Source organism: Silurus meridionalis, chromosome 14, assembly GCF_014805685.1.
Source record: "Silurus meridionalis isolate SWU-2019-XX chromosome 14, ASM1480568v1, whole genome shotgun sequence".
Lineage (NCBI taxonomy): Eukaryota > Metazoa > Chordata > Actinopteri > Siluriformes > Siluridae > Silurus > Silurus meridionalis.
This window is the reverse complement of record NC_060897.1, coordinates 9752351-9774570: the sequence shown is the minus strand read 5'-3', so window position 1 is coordinate 9774570 and position 22220 is coordinate 9752351. Positions and strand designations below refer to the sequence as shown.

Sequence of the window (22220 nt, the reverse complement as noted above, 5' to 3'; positions counted from 1 at the left end):
AAAGTGAATAAAACAAGCGGGGCTTGTCATGTCCTGACAACTTTCCTGTGACAGAGTTTTCTCACCATTACAAAACGCTGACACATGAGACTCCCTCCCGAAATGTTTCCTTTCCAAATACTCCACCAAAAAAGCCTCAATGTTAGAGGGCTGGATTAGGTGTGTGCAAAGTATAAAACTAAAACTAAGTTGGAGTTAAGTGCAATATTCTTTTTTTTCTAGTATATAATTTGGTTTCTGTCTGCTGTCATATTAACACTGATAGACTTGTTTTAATTTCCCTGCATACAGTTTCTTGTTTACCAGCCATCTAGTGGGGAAAAGAAGATACATGCAAAAACATCAACTGCACTGAAATCCTGTGTGACTGTAGAGAAAATTACATCATAGCAAACAAGCATATTATCACTAATCATCATACAGTCACAGAAGAGCTGTGTGCATGTTTTTTATATTATATACACATAATACTAATCCAGCAAGAATGTTTGTTAACTCTCGTTTCCTAATGCTTGTGTGTGGGTGTGTACCCTTTAATTGCTGCTCTCAGGGAGAGGGAGGATTGTCGAACCCACTCTCGCACGGCTGAAGGCAACAAAATGGTTCCTGGATCTCGATTTGCACAAAAACGGGTTTAAGAAATTTCCCCACTGTGGGACGAATAAAGGTATATCTTAAGTCACAACAGCTCTAGATACTACACGGTACATAGTGTGAAACCGGATAAGGTGTTTGTGCATGTCGGCTCAATAACACCCTAAAGATATTCGAGTTATTAAAGTTCACACAGGTAATGAAACGTAATCCTCGATTGTTGTTAAACCGGCAGCATTGTGTGGACATGCCTCAGCCAGGACACGCCTCTTACTACACAAGAGGTGTGAAAGAAAACAAAATGATACGTAGGGGGAACAGCAGGGAAAGTCCGTGTGCCAGTTTGCGCTGATGTCCCTGCATGTGACTCGTTCACCTGCCAACTCTGCTAAGACTTTTTCTAAAGTTTCGCTTTGAACCCATGTCCCGACACGCGAGCCTGGGAAATGCCTTGTGCTTTCAGATCACCACTGTAAGGCAAAGTAAACACTGCCAAAGAACAATGCTCTAGTCAATCTTAGTCAAGCTCGGAAACTTTGATGCTCTTCCAGCTTGGTTACATAAAAGTAACAGAGATTTATCAGGTTGGAGGGTGAGAGCTACAGAGTTGTATGATAGGAAGTCTGGTATATCAGTCTTCATAATTACCAGGTGGTGTTATTGTTTAACTGTCTATACACATTGGACTATTTTCGCATGTTCCTTGTTGACAGAAGAGCCAGCGGGTTTTAAGCCTTAAAGAGAGCAATGTGCTGGCGCTTTAGTGATTTACTTAGTCCAGCTATCGCACTGCCTCATCAGTACACGTTACTTAAATATACAACTTTCATCATACTGCTGCACCATACAGCCCCATCCAGTGTCAACATCCCTAATACTTCTACTTTAGATTTCTATATACTATGACATTGACCACTGCTGAAAAATGGAGACTAAAAAAGAAGGTCTTGCGCTTTAGTTTTCTGTTTTTAACAAGAAAACCTGGTCGTTATACCTTATATTTGAGATGTTCAAGCGATCAACCCAAGCAGGCGTGAAACAAACTTTAAACCTAAGTCATGTCGTTTTATATTACGAGAAAGGGAGCTGTAGTGGAACTGTGATTTTTGTGAGCATTGTGAAAAGTACAGCAGTCATGTGTTTTTTTAACATAAACCTCATGACTACATTCTTTAATAGAGAATTTGACTAGAACCGATTCTAAAATGGTAATTTAATGTTTTTTTTAGAATAGATGTCTGCAAAATCTAGTAAAGGCGTATTAGTGGCTTGGAGGTAAGCAACGTTTTCTTTATGACCAAAGATCATTAAACAACCCAATCTATAATCCACACATTCGCTGCAACAGACAGCAGGTCAAATTTAGCACTTTGTTCTCCAAACCTACCATTAAGTAGCCTAATCCGGGATTAGCAGCACTTTTTTGAATGTTCTGAACCATCTAGAATGGCAGACAGTACAACAAATAAATGACAGACACATCCGGAACAAAACACTCTGAATCCACCATCAGAATATGAACGGTACTTAAGTGAATACTAAAGTCAATTATTACATTTGAACATAAATATATTATGACACAAAACAAATATATAAGAGCATTTTCATTGACTTCATTAACCCCTTAAAGAGCCGCATCAGTGAGACCCCGATCTTTTGCCACATCCCTGCAGTCAAATACCATCTGCATCAATGAATAATTGTGTTTTTATTACCATCAGTTAAGCAATAATACAATGCAAATGAATACAGATTGTTTTCATGGTAATAAAATTCAGAAAGCATCCCACACAGGCAACAAAGACGCATCTAAAAAGACTCATAGATCATAAGTGCAATGTCAGGGACGCTTCATGAACCCGTTAGACAATCAATTTTGGAACGACTGTTCATGCCAACCAAAGGGACTTTAACACCCATGGACTGCTCCACTACAAGTTTGATAAAGCACATAAAAGATGGCACCCCTATCAATCTGCAGATTACAGTGACATGGAAGCAAAAAGGAAAGTCCCTACTAGAACATTGAGGACTTCTGCAGCCACGCTTTTCAAAAAGATGACAACATTCACAAACGACAAAGCCATAGCGCAACAAACAAACAAATAATAAAACATTTTAAAAACTATTTGCCTTCAATAACCAGCTGTTGTTAGTTGTCAAGGAATTACTGAGCCTTGTTATATAGAGTATTCGTTTTCAAACACAAGAATCGTATTTCAATCTAACACAAATGCACAGCATATTTGCAGCGCACATTCGTGATCACCTAGCTACAAACAACGCGGTCCTCCAGTTTGCTTTTTCTTTTTTATTATTCTTTTTCAATAAGCAAAAGTAATAATAATAAATAATAGGAAGAGTTTACATGCTACATAGCTTTTTCTTATTAATTAACAGATTATTTGGTTGCATGTTAATGTACCCACATTGGTGCAGTGTTTCAGCAGCGGAGCTGAAGTTTGACATTCCTAGCAAGTGTCTTAACGTGACCTGACAAACATGTAGACAGTGCGTGCATAACACTCTAGGTCAAAGAATGCGTTCAGAGGGTCACGGGGCCTCCAGAGAATGTGCTTATTGGAAAATTCCAACACATGATCACTCTATTTTAAGTTCCTGGATTTTTTTTTTAAGTGCAATAAACACAAGTCAGGTTCAGCAGTCATCATTTGGACAATAGTTCTATCAAGAACATTGCTGTGCATCATGGCAAAATGCAAGCACCCACCCGTACAGCATAACATAAACCATTGAGTTTCTTTTTATTTACTGGGCCACATTTGAATATATCAAAAAGTGTAATAATACTGTGTAGCACTGAAAGCTCCCTACTGTTCCTCTATACATACAGCCTCTTTCCCACATGCATGGCCATCACTCTCAGGGTCCCTCTGTTTCCATGGATACGTCTTCATAACACTTCACTGCACATGTGCGCTTGGTGCTGCAGCACCACAAATGATCGGCACTGGCAAATATCATTATCGACTTCTATCCTTACGAGTTCATATGTGTGTGATAAACATGTATACGCATTTAAAATATATTGCTGATACATTTTTAAAATGAGGTAAAGCTTCACTAACACACAGACAGCTTCGACATAAATATCAACATGGAAAGCACCGCAGAGGAATATCGCCTGCGTAACAAGCGAAATTCCCTTAAATGAGTTTGCAGAAAGGAAAGCCCCAGCTAAAAACAAAACTCTGCTCTCAATCCTTGCCCAAAGTGCTCGTAATTTCATTTCTCATCCAGAGCAAACATCTGGTACTTCATACCCAGTGGAGTGACAGCTAAAGCGCATCTCAATTGATGATAATTAAAATGTGATTTTCACAAGCTTGTACATCACTAGACTCTTGTGGTGCAGCCAGTAACATGACCTGGGTGTCAAAATAAATAAATAACACCACACCACATGTCATCGGATTTTCCCCACAGTCCTGTAGTTACTCCAAGCCATTTAGCTAATTTATTCAGAATTATTAGGTTTGCACAGGAAACTGAGCAATGTAAGTAAAAGCAATGTTATACGTAGGTGAGCACAGATCTAATACTGAGGACTGATCTAATAGGTTTGGCCTGAGATGCTGGATCGGGGTCAGATTTGACAAATTTCCAGCTCTAACCACTGCTGTGAAACAAATTGCCCTTTACACACAACCATCACACCTTTGGTTCCCTGCATCGCTTTAAATATCAGATCAGTGAAAAGTCACTGAGACTACTGTTTTTGGAAATGAAAATAGGGGGAATCAGTGCATCCCTAGTAGTTTTCCATATCCAGTGGGGCTTGCATGTGCACTCCAGTGTTGTTATATAACCTCCAGAGTAGTGGAGTGCTGCAGTGAAGAATGAGTAGTTAAACGCTATCAGACACTCAGAGTACTGCTGTGGCCTTTCAAGTCAGATGTTGCTCAGTGTTTGTACCTGTGGTCTATTTTGGATAACACGAAGGGGAAACGTTCATAACCCATGTTATAGCATATTATATGTGATTCCAAAGATGCAATTAATGCAACAACTAATATATTGTTGCATTATATAGATAGATAGATAGATAGATAGATAGATAGATAGATAGATAGATAGATAGATAGATAGATAGATAGATAGATAGATGCTATATTAATTGCCTATACATTTATGTTAGGTTACCTGTAAAAAAACATGCCTTGACAGGTGAGTTCAGGGAATCTTGAAATACCGGGAATTATGCGATGTCACCTGCGTTGCGGTTCTCGTGATAATGATGGTGGGAACTGCAAATGGTGTTTTATTATTTATGCATTTGGTCCATGCTTGGGTCGTACCTGTGCAGTTGCCGAAGCGCTTGCCCGCCACGCTGTCCAGCAGCGCGAGCGCCAGGTTCTCCGGTGTGTCGGCGGGGAGCGGGGTCCAGCCCGTGTCCAGACTCGCCTCGGAGCTCTGCTCGTCACTGGACAGAGACGGGCTGCGGATGTCGGTTGCGGCGGCCGACGGCCAGCACGGTGCCTCCTCTGTCTCAGGGCTGAAAACGTCGCCGCGCGCCGGGCCGCCCTCAGGCGAGCTCTCGCGGAAAAAGGGCACGACGCGCGAGAGGCTGGCGCGCCGTCGAGCCGCGCTCGTGCCCGCAGTTGCCTTCTCTCCTCCAAAACCACCGGCCCGAGTCAGCGCGTTCGTCTGCTTCTTGAGGAACTTCTCTAGAGGCTTCATTCCGGCCGGCATTTTGATGAAGGGTGGCACGTAGAAGAGCCCTGTGTCGATCCTGACTGATAACCAATACAGCAATACCGGGCAGCGAGAAGGAAAGACCGCGCGCGTTTACATTGTAACTCAGGTACCGCGCAACAAAAAAATAACAATGCTGCTCACACTCCCTGTTGCAATCAGGTCATGAAAACGCAGCCATTATGAAGGGGATTTGTTTGCCGAAGAATCAAGTCCCAAGACCGCGAACTAAGACTGAAAGAAATCCGCGAGCACCGAGCTTACAGAATGGTGCTGAGGGCCGGTTGCTCCCTCCCTGTCTTGTCCTCTGCAGTCGTGCAGGTCGTGTCGGAAAGGCGGCCGATTTTCACTCACTGCATATAATAAAGCCGAGGCATGCCATGCTCGAGCATCGCTCCAAACAAAAAAAAAGATCAGACCAGTTTCTCCGTGCAATGGAGAGGCACCGCGTTCAAGAAACACCCTCGAACAGGATGCACAAGAGTGACACGAATGCTCAGCGCTCTGGCTGCGCCTGAACGGGCTTTACACCGCCTTAACGAAGCAGCTTTCCGACGCGCTAGGACACTCCTGACAAAGCTCCAGTACACACGTTCGCCTTTCTCTTCTCTCAGGTCCTCTTCAATGTAACGACGATGAAAGAAAACACGGCTCTTTCTCTAGCGCCTACATGCAGTATACACACCCAACGGGGGAGTGTGATTGTGTAAGTGTGTTGTAAAGGCGACAGCAGCTCGGTGTCGTCCTCCTCTTTCTCCTCCTCCTCTGCGGTTGTACGGAGGAGCTACTGTTCGCCTGGACCCCCCCTTCCAACCGTCAAATTATTGGCACGTGACTAGGCACGTGATCGCGAGCCCGCGGAACAGGTACAAGGCGCCGTAAAGGTTCAGGCAACCAGATGTCATAATTAGTTTATTATAATGAACCTTACAGTAAGAAGCTGTTCGTAGTCGGGGAATGTACCATTATAAAAAACTAACATTGTTGTTCTTCCTAGTTGAAATAATCTGGATTTTTTTCCCCGAATCCAATTTGAAATAAGATTTTTTTTTTAACCCAATGTATAAATGAGTGGGACTATATTTTTGGTAGCAGTGACGGTCAGGTCCATCTTTGTACGTACCAGTTAGACATTGCATTGGAATAGGTTGGCTCCCCATTTTACTCCATCCACCAGAAATTAAAATGGCTTCTTGCTCACATAAAAAACACACTTACTTACCTGCACTTGTTTATAGATTGTAGCCACTCATACGGCCAAGAAGTTTATGAACACCTGACCATTACACCTATGTGCTTTGACTTCTTGTTTATATAAGCACTTACCTACACACTTACATCCATCATGCATATGTCCTGTTGAAAGTAGACACTTATATGGCCGGAATGTTTATAAAACCGGACAATCACACCTGATAAATAAAGCTGACAAAAGTTGAACTTTTCAATCTGTATGTGCATTTTGAACATCACATTCCAGATACTGTTTCCCCCACTGTTCTAACAACCTAAAGGCTTCTTGGAAGGTTTTCCACTAGATTTTTTAGCCAGGCTGTGGGAATTGCTTATTCAGTCACATAATCACTAATGAAACTAGGCTTTGATGTCAGGTGAATAGTTCTGCAGGGGGGTTGGAGTTAAGGGGTGGCCATGTCCACCATGACATAAAGCCTAGCCATCCCATTGTTCAAGCCATGTTGCACATGCATTTTCAGTCATTTTTCTAAAGAATGATTATTATTTCTTAGTGATAGATTGATCTATTTATAGCAGCTAAACTCCTTCCCTTTTTTAGATCGTATGTAGTTATTTGCACTAACGTCATTTGAAGTTGCATAACCTGCACATTTTGAGCATAATGGGGTTCTTTAATTAAACACAAAAGGAGGTGTTGGGAAAAATGTTAGGGAGAATGTAAGAATGTTACTTTCCCCTTGGTGACTGAGTTTAACATTGTGCCTTAAATTTCTTATTGGGTTTCACAAAAGTTAAGTCACGCAGGTTTGGAACAATATGGAAGCGAGTAAAGGATAACCAGATGAAAAAAAAAGGTTGAATATCTTTATTTGAAAATGTTTGCAATTAATTAGTGACCATGGGCCCCTGACTGACCATCCCTACAAAAATTACTGACTCTACCTCTGGAGGTATAATTGTAGTTAGTGTTTAATTTCATTCCAAAGGTGTTCATTAGGGTTAAGATCAGGGTTTAACTTTTGAACCCCCAAATTATTCCACTTCAGCCAGCCACTTCTTCTCAGACCTTGTTTTGTGCACGGGTCATTATAATGCTGTAATGTTTGGGCCAAAGCTCTTAGCATCACTGAAGGGAAACTGTAATGTTATAGTGTAAACGTATACAGCTGTGTTTTTCGGGACCAGTTTGATGGCCTTTGTATGGGTTTGATACGTACAGTGGGGCAAATAAGTATTTGACACACTGCCGATTTTTTAAGTTTTCCCACTTACAAAGAATAGAGATATCTGTAATTTTCATCGTAGGTACACCTCAAATGAGAGAAAGAATCTAAAATAAAATCTAGAAAATCAGATTTTTTTTTGTCCCTAGTGTCATTAGACAGCTCTTTGGTTCTGCTCATAATGGAGAGGTTGGAGTCTGATTGATTGAGTGTGTGGACAGGTGTTTTTTTTATACAGGTAACAAGTTCAAACAGTGCAATTGAGGATAGGAGGGTTTTTTGAAGACAAGCTAAAAGGTCGTGAGTGACAGAATTCCTTCTGGTTGGTAGGTGATCAAATATTTATTTCATGCAATAAAATTTAAATCAATTATTTAAAAATCATACAATTTTATTATCTGGATTTTATTTTTTATTATTATTCTGTCTATATCGATCTATCCATTCTTTGTAAGTGGGAAAACTTACAAAATCGGCAGTGTATCAAATACTTATTACATATACATATAGTATAGTTTCAGCTTTGCATATTTACAAATTGTACACATTATTTATCTGTAGTCATACTGAATATGCCAAGACATCCCAATTTCTACAGTAAATGTAACAATCAAATTAACTTATTCTAAGCTTGTGGAGCAAGTGAATTTTTAACTCTTAATAAATATGTCACTACCATGTAGTATCAGTCAAATAAAATGTGAGGACTTTAAAAGTTTAGCTTCAAGCATTTAAAACCAGACGCAATAAGCTCACTTCTCCTGAACAGTGTCAGTGCCATGCTCTTCTGATATATGTTCCTTTTAAACTGGAAGTGAGGAAGTTGAGTGACAGTTACGAAATGAATTTATTTTTCCATTGTTCCACTATAAAAAATTAATGAAATGCACCCACACATTATGCAACTTGCAGCCTTGGCTTGTAGCTTGTGTAAAAACCACACCACTCCAACATTGTTTGACTTAGACACTTTCTAGCATTAGCTTTGTAAAAAGTTGTTGCCAGGGAGATACATAGTTTGTTGACTATGTGATCTGACACACCAACAAAACTTCGATTTGGCAAAAATAGGTGGTGTTTGATTAATTTAATTAGAATATGTTAGTATTTTGTTTAGTTTAAAATCATATAGGGATATATATACAGTACAGACCAAAAGTTTGGACACACCTTCTCATTCAAAGAGTTTTCTTTATTTTCATGACTATGAAAATTGTAGAGTCACACTGAAGGCATCAAGGGCTATTTGACCAAGAAGGAGAGTGATGGGGTGCTGCGCCAGATGACCTGGCCTCCACAGTCACCGGACCTGAACCCAATCGAGATGGTTTAGGGGTGAGCTGGACCGCAGAGTGAAGGCAAAAGGGCCAACAAGTGCCAGGCATCTCTCGGGGAACTCCTTTAAGACTGTTGGAAGGCCATTTCAGGTGACTACCTCTTGAAGCTCATCAAGAGAATGCCAAGAGTGTGCAAAGCAGTAATCAAAGCAAAAGGTGGCTACTTTGAAGAACCTAGAATATGACATTTTTCAGTTGTTTCACACTTTTTTGTTATGTATATAATTCCATATATAATTCCACATGTGTTAATTCATAGTTTTGATGCCTTCAGTGTGAATCTACAATTTTCATAGTCATGAAAATAAAGAAAACTCTTTGAATGAGAAGGTGTGTCCAAACTTTTGGTCTGTACTGTATATATTAATACAGTTGTGACACTTTATTTGTTTAACATTGTTTTCCACACGCCATTTCTTTATAGGACAGATGACCATTTTTGCAGGTTCATACAATGATGTATAGTGTGTTGTGTGGTGCACCATTTGTCTAGCTGATAATATGTTTTGTTGATATTTTATATTTGTAGAAATATTAGTAAATTAACCAAATATTCTTACATAAAATTTGAAATAGGTACAGTATTTTATTAATGTATTTTGATGAATAAAGGCCTGTTTGTCTATGCTAGTTAATTGATAATTTAATATTGTTTATTAAATTAATATATTAATTAATAGTTAAAGAATATTATTTGAATAATAATCATATTTTAATGTTACAAATTGGGCTTTTTTTGCAGACAGGTAAAAGATGACAACTCCATTATATTTAGAGCAAGTTGGAACAAGTATCAATTCACAATGAAAGCAAGGTTTTAAAAAGTTATTATAAAAGTTATTTTAATAGGTATTGCTGCATGTATTTGCAAATATTTTCATATTATTTAGTTTCACATTATAACTGGCACAATCACAGAGTTTAATGTGTTATGACTGTCTTAGCACTCTTTTTCTGTATAATTAGAAGAGCTTTCTTTTAATTAAACCAATGTAATGTGATCCAGAATATGTTAATGGATTCATAGACACATTCATTACACACAGCTTGTGTAATAAGATCTAAAGTCAGGATAGCTTTTTGTGAAACCTGTCATTATTCGCAGCTGGACCAGCTGGAGGATGCCAAAAATGGATTAATAATGATGTAATTACGTCACTGAATCCGATGCCTGTTGCATGGTCAAACATCCAGCTGTCTAATAACTGTGAGCAGCCAGGCAGAGTAACCTGATAATTGGTGTTGGGTTGTTACCTCAACTCCTATCATCATTAAAGGCTTCCTCTGAAACTGATAGGTTTCACATTTCCAGAGTAAAACCCCCAATTACCGTCCTAGACGTAATGTGTGTTGGCCATGATATATTGGTTTGAATTCTCCAAACATGCAAAAGTATTTGGGTCAATAACGGTAAAATTATATTTATATCTCTGTCTGGGTCAAGTGTAAAATGTCAGCTTTAAATGCATAATCAAGTTATTTCATAACCATTGGGAAAAGATCACACCAGAAACTTCTCCTTCACACTCTTTTTAACTTCCTATCTTTCCTTTTAATTTTTTTTGTATTATACATACAACACCTCTGATTACTTTTCACCCACTTTTATGTCAGCTCACCTGTGTCAGGTTATACCATGGAGCTATTTCATTTTTAAATATTATTTGTCAAAGAAAGCCATAATAATTTTTCTATTATAGTATGACAATAGTGCCAGCTGTATAGCCGGATGTAACACAACATTAAATGTAGATGTTATAAGGAAGTAACCAGACTCAAAAGGGAACCCATCCTCATTTGGGTGATATCAAGAGTGTGATTATAAATCTTAAAGACAATACAAAACACTGGAGAGTGAGAACTAACACGAGCACCAGAATGTAAGATTATGAACAGTGTTCTTTCTACAGTCTTATAAAGTCATTTGAGGTTATAGAACCAGCCGCTACTGAGCAACTCATAAAATAGCTCAAAATTTAAGATCATCATAGATCCAACACCAGCTTCTCCATGCCAGAGCCTTTAAACACTTAAAGAGGTCCAATGTCCCAACTCTACATAAAGTGAAATCTAAGTGGCGCTGGTACGTCTCTAGATGGTTCGGGACGTTTGCAGGGTCGGCATCTACTTCTTTAAAAGTCTACAATCTTCATAAGGTGGGACACGACTGGAGCTGGCACAACCTCGAAATGCCTCAGGATGGGTAGAGAAAGAGAAGCCTTGGAGAGGAATTAGCGTAGCTGCTGTTCACAATATTAACTTTTAGCCCCCTGTTGTTGCTTTCCATTTTAGCAGCATGACTCCTCTCTTACAGGCGACTATAATTCATTGAGCAACCTCACAGCTACAACAGAGTTACCTGGAACTCAGGTAATTTCAACGGATGAGCCAATTAAAGGATTATTGCAAGCCAATGATTACTGTGAGAAAGCAGTGATATATAAATGCGCACTTTGAAAAAGTCATTAAAAACTCAATCTCTAAGGTATGTTTTGACACAATATTTCTTTTTTTATGTACTTTTTCCACTTTGATGATAAACTTTCCCCTGAAGCTGCAAAGGATAGCAACTGATTCAGTGAGCTGTATTTGGAATTTACACTGTCTTTCTAACTGATTGCCCAAACCATTTTAGAAATTACACCTAAGTGAGGCGTTATGTTACTTATTTAGGCCACCATAACTGAGAATTCCCCTCTGTCACCATGGAAATACTGCTGTCACCGTGACGTAGAAACATGTTGCGCAGCACCCTGAGAGTGCAGGCGACCGCTGGTTACTGTGCTAAAATAAGCCTGTGCTGTGGTTTCATTTTTAACACACTCATCCACATAGATACCCTCTTTTACGCTTGTTTTTTTTCACTCATCACATTATCTACTTCTCTTTTTTAAATACAATTCCATTTTCTTAGTCATTTTATATTTCGAAAGGTCTTTACAACAAATCACTTTTCTGCCAAATCTGACTGACCAACAATACTTTCTGCCAGTCTCAGTGTGCATGTAGTTTGCACAGAGAATTCTCTCTAAAATGTCGTGTCCAATGTTATATTCTTTAATGCATAAGATATAATAGTATAGGTTGATGTTGTAGTGTTACCATTCCTAGTAATAGTGGTTTTATTAATTCCAGTCATCAGATGAGCAAAAGGCATATATATATATATATATATATATATATATATATATATATATATATATATATATATATATATATATAAAAATGTGGTTTATAAATATAGTTAGAATTTTGCATCAAACATTGAAACTATTGTCAGGATTTTACCTCTACGGTAAAAAAGACTATAACAGATTAATATTTGTCATTTGTCATTCAAGCCTTTTTTTCTTTATTATTGTTAGTGCTATCTCAAAAAAACAGCATGTATTAGTTTGCATCTCTAAATGTACAAGCTCTTACTAAGTGACTATAAATGCTGCATAAAATTAACAGCGTGAGAAAAACTGTGACGGCTTATTCCATTTATTCATCACTAAAATGCAACACTTTTTCCTCTGTATGCTGCATAAGTGTCAACTCTATTGTAGCCTGTTGCAAATGGTATATCTACAGATGCGAACGTCAGATGTCTCATTCTTTAGTCTTAAATGAGAATAGAGTATAGTCCTGGTCACATCAAATTAAACCTCAATCGAAAATTTTCTAGAAATAAATGGTTAGTATCTAGAATGTAGAAATAAAAAAATACTTTAGAAATCCTATTTCAAATTTGTTCTATAGCGGAGAGAAATTCTACTAACCCACAGTTGGAGAAAACTTTTTACCACATCCTGTGTGATCTAAAAAATGTAGAGTACTGCACTGTGTTTTCTCTGGTATTGTATAATCTTCTTGCATATTATAGATGTTCTAGTGGGTTGTCTTTAATCAGATAACTGTTCTTTGGTCAATTAGAAATACCCATGACACCATCCACACTCAGGCTTACCTCTCAATGGAAACTCCACTTGACATTTTATAAAAAGGTTATTTAATAATAGGTATTCAAATTGAACAGTGCATTTGGGGTTTTATCTCAAACACAGGTAGATTGACATCAAATAGCTAGAACTAGAGAGTAGGTGTCTGTATGACTGTCTCGTCTTTAGGCACTCTAGTGTTGAAAACTTTTAGCACTGTAAAAACTTTTAATCTGAAATTTTTTTCTTTCCACTCATAATTGGTTTAATTGGGAAATTTTTATTGGTCTTGTTCTTAATGGTCCCCCACTGCCCATGAGTAATGTGAGTCGTTCATTCCATTTTAAAGGTGGTGGTTGTGTAGATCTCAATATAAATAAAAAACAGTCGCTGCTTTACACATCACTGAGTTGTTGTCTTAGCAATTGCGTAACCTTATCTAAGACTGAATGTGACTCTTGATGATGTGCATGCATGGCTAAGGAGACCCTCCCACACACACATAAGCACCCACACACAGACAGACACACAGAGATGACGCACAATCTTACCATGGCCCTGAGTGGCATGCTGGAGTAGGCATCTGTAGTGATTCATTGAATGCACACACACATTCCCTGCTGGCACAATGCTGTGCCTTTTCTGCTCTAACAGCTGTGTGCCAAAACACACTCACAATAAAGCATACAATACACTTACAAATAATTGTTTTTGTTTGTGTGTGTTTTACATTTAATATTTCATTTAAATATGTTCAACTTAACTAAGAAAGAAAGAGAGAAAGAAAGAGAGAAAGAAAGAAAGAAAGAAAGAAAGAAAGAAAGAAAGAAAGAAAGAAAGAAAGAAAGAAAGAAAGAAAGAAAGAAAGAAAAGAAAAGAAACTCATACATATCTAATTTGAATAAGCATAGACACTAATTTGCTGTGAATCTATGGAAATGTTGGGTCAAGAATGACAGAACAGGTGGTTAGTGATAAATGTGGCTTGTTTCTATTGAAGGAAAATCTGTACATTTTTAAGCAATAAATTAATTAGTTAAACAAAAAAAAAATACAATTACTTTTAAAATTAACCCACATTTTTATTTTTTCATGCCACTTCCATCATTGCTATAATGCACATATGTCATCGTTAATTTAGATTTCTTTTTAGTTAGCTCAGGCCCTCTGAACTAAGCATGAAAAGATCAAAAGACAATCAAAAAGAATAACCGAATTTGTGTCCACACCCCATAGTTTTGATGCACATGGGTGCTGGGCAAACATCATAAAAGTAAAACAGTGCTTTATCTATCTGTCTCTGTACTTTGCATCTGCTTGTCATTTGGCCTTTTTGTTGTGGTGTAGTCTTTGCAGAGTCACAGGTCTTTTGAGGCTTTTTTCCATCTCTTGTCATTAACTCTTAAAAAGTGCAGCTGTATTCTGAATACATTACATATGCCAGCCTGTTCTTTAGCAAGATGTTTATTGTAGCTGCTTCTCACATGTGGATGACCAATGCTCTTACTAAATTAGGCATTTGGGAAAAATTTCTTTTTCTTAAGATGTTTAAAAAAAGCATTGCTATGAACCTGATTGAATTCAGTTAGAGGGGCATTTGGTTAAACTGAAGTTCTTGCAAATCGAAAGTGACCTATGGTAACATTAGAGAAATTCATGACCCCAGGAATCACTGTAAACCTACAGTAGCTAAAAGAATGAATCCACAATAATTGAGAGTAAGTTAACCTTTCATTTGTAAGATAACTAGACAAATCCATCCCATAATCTCCATAACACTAAAACAATTGTCTCATAGAATCATCTCTCTCACAAATTCAATAAACTGGGTAGTTTCTATCCAAATGTTTGCTGAGCTTGTATCAGGCTGACAGGAGTGAAAACTGATGTGGTCTAATGCTGCTGAAATCCATCTCTCTTAAGCTTGAGAGATGCTTTTCTACCCACCACAGTTGTAAATAGTTGTTATTTAAATTACTGTAGTTTTCCTGTCAGCAATCTGGTAATTCTTATCTCTCATGAGCAAGGTGTTTCCACCCACAGAACTGCCACTTATTGGATATTTTTTGTGTTTTACGCACCATAATGTATAAATTCCAGAAACTCTCCTGTGAAAAAAAGCAACAAGTTTCTAAAAAGAAAAACTTGTCTGGCATCAACAACCATGCCACGGTTAAAGGCATAGGTAATCCATTTTTCTCCCATTCATATTTTTGGTGTGAACATTAACTGATTATTTTGATTTGTATCTGTATGACTTTATGCACTGCTGCCACATAATTGGTGCATGAATATATATATATATATATATATATATATATATATATATATATATATATATATATATATATATATATATATATATATAATGTATTCATATATATATGAAGTGTCCTGACCACACATACAAATATACAGACAGATTCATTAATATGTGTGTGTGTGTGTGTGTGTGTGTGTGTGTACAAATGGCTGTTCTGCTCACAAGGAGATTACCTTTAACACTTTAAACACACTCAGCTTTCAGCACTATGATGTATGGAGTTCTGACTCCCATCTCCAACACCCACAGCAAAAGCCAAACACATTAAACTCACAGCTCAGAGAAATCCTCAAGAACTGAAACACTGCTCGCTATAGTTCTGAATTATACTCTACCAATATGTATTCAAGCCATAGACCAAAAAAAAAAAAAAAAAAAAGTGGTTAACTGAATTATGTTTCAATGTCGTCCTGGGGCGTATCACATAACTCAGTTCAGTGTCGTTTCCCGAAGTGTCATCACTAATTGGGTGGCTGATGGATGTCTTAATATAGACTGTATTTGGGAAAACTGGGATCTACTCATTTACAGGCAGCCAGTCTTTTCTACAGACAAATCAGACACAACACAAGGCATCAGTGCAATGCAATGCTCAGACAACATCAATATATAAAAGAAAGAATCACAAATGAAAGGGAAAATGTAATAAAGTGGGAAAGAGGGGAAAGTCACTCAGGTGTTATTTTATTGAAGAAAGAAAAAAGATTTATTTTTGGTGCAAAATTTTAAATTTAAACAGATGTTTTTGTTGCGGTTACTAAACAGTATTTAACTGTTCGTTGAATGTGTTATGCATCCGTCAAGCTGCATTACTATAGAAAATAATAATAAAATAGAAAACAATAGAAAATAATAGAAGACAAACAAATACTTTATTACCCTGTGCTGTTAAATGCTTGATTCTGATTAATTTTCTATTACACCCAAGGCTCATGTATTAATTCTGGCCGATATACATATTAATGCATTATTCTAATACGTCATTGTTTCTATAGCAACAACTTGAACAGTGACTTGCATGGCAAATGCTCCAATGGCTCTAATGAATTTCTTTTGACAAAATTTGAAATCATTGTTATGATGACGATTTCCGTGAAGAGATGTTTAGCTTTTTTTGGAATAAGTCTCAATTGTCAATGTAGTTCTTTCCACACAAACGATTTTCAGGTCCCTATGCAAAATGTAAGTCAAAGGAAAACAATGAAACATGCAACACAATTTATAAAGAGATTTACTTGATTGAATGTGTTGAATGTTATGCAATATGATTTTTTTTTTCTTTTCACTTTTAGCAACTGTAACCAAACACTTCGGATTACTGGCGATCTGTTTTTCACATAGCTGTGAAGGAATTTTGTCCCTCTATTCTTTGTCGGATTGCTTTTATTCATCCACATTGGTGGGCTTTCAAGCATGAACTGCCTATTTAAGGTGCTGCCACAGTATCTCAATTGGGTTCAAGCAAGGGCTTTGACTTAGATAATTTAAAACCTATTTTTTTAAAGCCATTTAGACATGGACCTGCTCTGGTGCTTCAGATGGTTGTCTTAGAGTTGAGCTTCAGAGCACAGATTGATGACTAGACATACTTCTTCAGAATGTTCTGTTAGATAGAAGGATTCATAGCAAGTCACCCATTAAGCAGTAATGTATTTTCACATCATCACAATAGTATGATGTTCTTATTGTTTTAGCTTCATGACAGACGACTCGTGTATTTAAAATAATCCACCTTAGATTCATCAAGCCATAAAATATTATCTTGAAAGGCTTATGGGGCATCAAGGTTTTCTTTTGTGTTTTTTTTAAATGGTGAATCAATCATTATCTGTCGCAACAATTCTGCAATCCATAATATTTTGCCTTGTTCTTTTTAATGGTGGTTTCATAAATGTTGACCTTATCTAGGGAAAAGTAATTAACCGAGATATTTGAAAAACGTATTTCCATTACAAATGTATTTTTCATTGTTGTCTGTGCAAGAAATTTCACCACATTCTACATTCAATTAATACTTTAATGTTACTTTAAGTGTCACTTATTAGCTTGCATTGACATTTTACAGTTGCAATAAACATCAAATATATTATGTGGTTGTTTTCTCGAATCCTTGAATGCAAAATACTTTAAATTTCATACCTTCAATCTGTTTATTTTCAGTAAATATGTTCTGAATTTCAATACTTATTTGGATCTTAAAAGTCTTTTTTTCCCCCAAAAGAGATTTTTAGCCTGTATAGAACTCAACATTTCACAAAAAAAACATGAAATGTAGTAAACTTTTTGAAAAAGAAATGTCTGAGTGAAGGCTCCTAGTGGTTTTACAGGTTTTACCTCAGATTTCTGTCATATTTTGGCACATGTTTTGGATGTCACTGAACATGAGAGCAGCTGTGTTCATGCAGCACACATGGTTTATCCTGATCATTTGTCTCCTTGGGTGGTGGATTTTAAACAACAACCATGAATCACAGGCAAGTCTAATGACTGTCAAATGCACGCACACACGCACGCACGCACGCACACACACACACACACACACACACACACACACACACACACACACAGACACAGAAACACATACACAGTCTGGGGGATGGGGCAACATGGTGATATCATTCTTGGTGGCAGGCTGCTTTGTTTGATCAGCGTTGCCTTGTGACAACGCTGGAAGGGTCAGCACCACCTCGCTACTGTGCCTCCCTACAGGGTAACAATAACATAGCGAGGGGAGCCGGGTTAAATATGCAAGAACCAGGACCGTCACTCATTAAAAATGCAGTGCTGATAGAGACACTGAAAGAAAGCTGCCTTGGATTTTTTGAGCTTTTAAATTGGAGTCTGAACTGGGCCCAAACCATTCAGTATTCAAGGCTTTGGAATAGTCTGTCTTCATCAATTTCACAACATATACTTATATACTGGCCTAAGTTGAGGTGGGATTTTCAAGCAAAATGAAACTCAATAATGGGATGATCTCATTTGAAACCACTTATCTAGTATAAAAGATTTTAAGACGTTCAGTTTGATGTCTTGCATTTAATGTTTAATTAACAACATTTGCATTTAGTCCAAGACTAATTGTAATTACTATGCTACTGTTTATTTTACTTTATATGGCTCACATCTTGACTCTTTGATTTATACTTGCACATAAAAGAGGCAAGAAATATGACATCGTTATGAACACTGATAGGTATACCTGGGGCATGAATGCATCAAAAGAAACAAAATTACAGCTTCTCAAGCAAATATCTTATGTATGCTATAAAAAAAAAAAACTAAAAAGCTGTGGTGTGTTTGACCCCAGGTCACATAGAGTCATAAATTGCACAAAACTCAAACCTGCAAAGATAACATGCTTCACATATCACTGATAAGGTGCAGTCAGACAGATCAGAGTCTGTATGAGAGCTCATATCTTTCAGATTTCCAATTATTTAGGTTATTTTTATACATCTAGTAGAAGCAACCTGATGCAGTGGGACTTTAAGACACATATTTAAAAGTGTATATTGATACATCATATAATTCTTTTCGAAAGTGTCCTCTTGTTATCTTGTTCACACACAAACAGTCCATAGAGAAAATGTTTGATAGGTATAAAGGGATTGAAACTAACACTGAAACAGCCACAAGACAAGGTGGTTGCAAAAGATACAAGGGCCCTCTGTAGAAAAAGAAAGACGCTGCTGAAAGAGATGACAGAACTTGAGAACACGATGCCAAAGAAACTGTCATGAAGAAGTGCCAGCAAAAGAGCGGGTGAGACAGGAACACAGTTCTGGATGCACTGTAAGTGTGAAATCTCCATTAGCCAGATAGGAAATTGAAGAAATAAGTGTGACAGAAGTTGGCCTCCGTTTTTTTTTTTTTTTTATTGCATAACAAACTTGGATCGCATTTCAACCTCCCTCACTAAACACGGCTACACGCCTGTCATTCAGAATGCTTCACAAGTGCATTGCACCTAAAGTGAGAACAGTGCATGATGTACACACAGCTCAGCCAGAACACCCAGGCAGCTTCGGCGTCACCTCCAGCTGTTACAATCATTAATATGCATCGATGAACTCAGCTTTTTTCTGCATGCATGGTCAAGGAAAATTTTTTTACACCGCTTGATTATTGTGCCCACCAATACGACGACCCAGTAGGTCTCACTGTGAGCCAGATGAATATTCATTATGATACTTTGCTGTTCTTTGAATAACGCATTTCTGTTTGCCGAGGCATTTGAACTTCGCCCCGGAGGCCCTGTTCTGTCAAAAACAAAAAGCAGAGGATATGTAACTCAGCAAGGGCGCCGAAGTTGTGGGTCTAGCAATGATGAGGCTACTTTAGCTATTCTTTAGGAAATTACTGCAGAAATCTTAGCTGCTATGTTTGCCTACTCGATGCATGGTGTGTGACACTCAGTAACTGACATCGTAAAAACTTCCACAAGAACTCTAATTGCAGTTTGCGTCAGTTTCAAAATATACTGTTCCTCCCCAGTCCAGATTTGCACAGCAAGCTGCAAGACCATCCAAGTTTAAAGTCATTGGAGTTATATAGTTATTGCCCTAAAGATATTTAAATATACATTTAAATATTGGAGAATTTTGGAGAAGTTCTATAAACATTTGTGTGGCTCCTAAGAAAAACATCTGCACAGAGCTAGAACCTCAGCCTTTAAATTAAACCACAGAATCTGCAAAAAAGAACAGAATTATAATGTAGACAATCAAGTCGTCATGTTCATGTCAATCATGTTGCAAGTATATTCAAGAGCACCACCTTCCTGCAGTAGACTTTAGGGGTTCTAGCCTAGGTAGTACACTTAAATGTTTATTGAAGGCATAGCTTTGAAAGGAACGCTGGCAGGGTTTTTCTTTAAACGTCTTTTTACCTTTTGTAAATTCTAGATATAATTCTTAATTCACAGTACATACTGTTTAATTACAAATAAATAGAATGGCAACAAAATCCATTTAATATAAAATGGTTAAAAAAATTTATGTTGGAAAACAAGCAAAGATATTTTGGTGAGAATCTTCTCTCAAACAGTTAATACATATCCTCGATCTTCCACCTGCATAAGCTGGAAAAAAAAAGAAAAAAAAGAAAATGCTAGATTTAGCTGCATCATGTATTCAGCACAGTACAGTAGGCTCTGTTCATAAAGAAATCAGCAGCACCTCCAAGTGGGCAATTATCGCTTCTTATATGAACAAGTACTATATAAAATAATTAAAATAAAAAAATCATTAATGACCAGTGATGAGGTAAACATAGAAGAAAAATACCTCGTTGGTTAATTCCCACTAATGAACATTGGCTACATGTTACAGCAGAGCTCTTTCTGGCTAGCAAACTGATTTTAGTGGTACCTAGACTAGGTTCCTGTTCTCTTCTTCTAAAGACCATGTAGGTAAACTGATGCTGATTTTTAAAGGGAAATTAAAAAATATTACTGATCCAGTTCAGTAAGTCTTAGTTATTGACTGCAGAGCGTAAACCAATTTGGTCACTTTACCTATCCAACTGCTTTTTTTGTAATTTGCAAAAAATAAACTGAAATAAAAATGTTGTAAATGGGAAAATCAGCTTTTCATGAAAATTAATTTGTGTTTCAACATGTAGGGCTGTCGAGGATGGTTTCACATGAACCGTTTATAGATCCATGGGGTTACTGTGGTTGGATTAGAATTATATTTAATATACCATTGCAATAGTTTTGTATTTAACCCTCCAACAGTTGATAGTCTTAACCATGGTGGAACTGTAAAGACTGGCCATTCTGTCTCACCCACATGAGGATGGGTTCCCTTTTGAGTCTGGTTCCTCTCAAGGTTTCTTCCTCTTACCATCTCAGGGATTATCCTCCTTTACTGTCACCACTGGCTTGCTCAGTCCGGATAAACATAGGGATGACCATAGAGACTAATTTATTCAATTTAAAATGTATATTCTATTGCTATAAAGCTGCTTTGGGACAATGTTCATTGTTAAAGCACAAATAAAACTTAATTAAACTAAAGAAATTATAACTACAATATGGTGGAGTGCCAGCTCCTAAACTGTAAGACGACAACTCCTCGCTCATAACTATCTCACAAGTAGCTTTACCAGCTCATAATTAACAGGATGGTACACCAGCTCATAGAAAACATCCCCAATCCAGAACAGAATCTCAGCTTGAGAAGGAGCACGCAAACTGTGCCTAATGATTATGAAAGCATGGTGCAGTCTGCACAATGTTGGAATGAACATAAGAATAGTGTAACAATCAAAAGAAATCCTTGTCTCACACTCGTGCTGGCAGAAGAACTGCCAAAGCAGGGTGAAGCCAAGCTGGCGCCGGCTCATTCATCTGTCCTTATCCACACGTGCACACACATGACACACACACAGCATTACACATGGGTCTTGTTTAATAGCTCTTGACAAAAATTGCTCAAAAAAAAAAAAAAAAAAAAAAAAATTGTAAAAATCAAACACTTTTAAACACCTATGAAACGTACAAGCCAGTCACAGTGTTGGCAGGTCTAGTCAATCGGAGCAGATATGTCGAACCAATGCAATTTTTAAGGCATAGAAAGTAACATCACAAATCATCTTATAAACAACGACTAAACACTGATAACGTAAGAGGATTTCACTTATGCTGGCAAGCTGATCAGGAGCAAATGATAAAGGGAACCATTTTAAAGGACATCATCACACAGTCCGATAGAGTGGATGGGAACAAATTCACAGCCCCTGGAGATCACCTAGAATTGCTTACACAAAGAAATGTAGCCATGTGCTTATGCATGCCTGTACAGTGCTCTTAAAAGAAAATCTCTTGTAATTAGCGCATCTATAAAATCAAATAATCTGTTAATGATCAGTTAATTAATTAGACAACAAAAAGGCTAGAAAT

The 22220-nt window shown here is 37.5% G+C and overlaps 1 protein-coding gene across 2 annotated transcripts in view; it reads right to left on the bottom strand.

Annotated features, from left to right (window-relative positions):
- Window positions 1-6122, bottom strand: part of rapgefl1 (Rap guanine nucleotide exchange factor (GEF)-like 1) — a 39920-nt gene extending 33798 nt beyond the window's left edge. The window contains exon 1 of one of the 2 annotated variants that reach the window (XM_046866974.1): window positions 4914-6122. In XM_046866974.1, the coding sequence (XP_046722930.1) occupies window positions 4914-5307 (394 nt within the window). In that variant the 5' untranslated portion in view covers window positions 5308-6122. The remainder of the gene's footprint in view (window positions 1-4913) is intronic. The other variant, XM_046866973.1, reaches the window with a different exon arrangement.
- Window positions 6123-22220: the final 16098 nt, after the last annotated feature.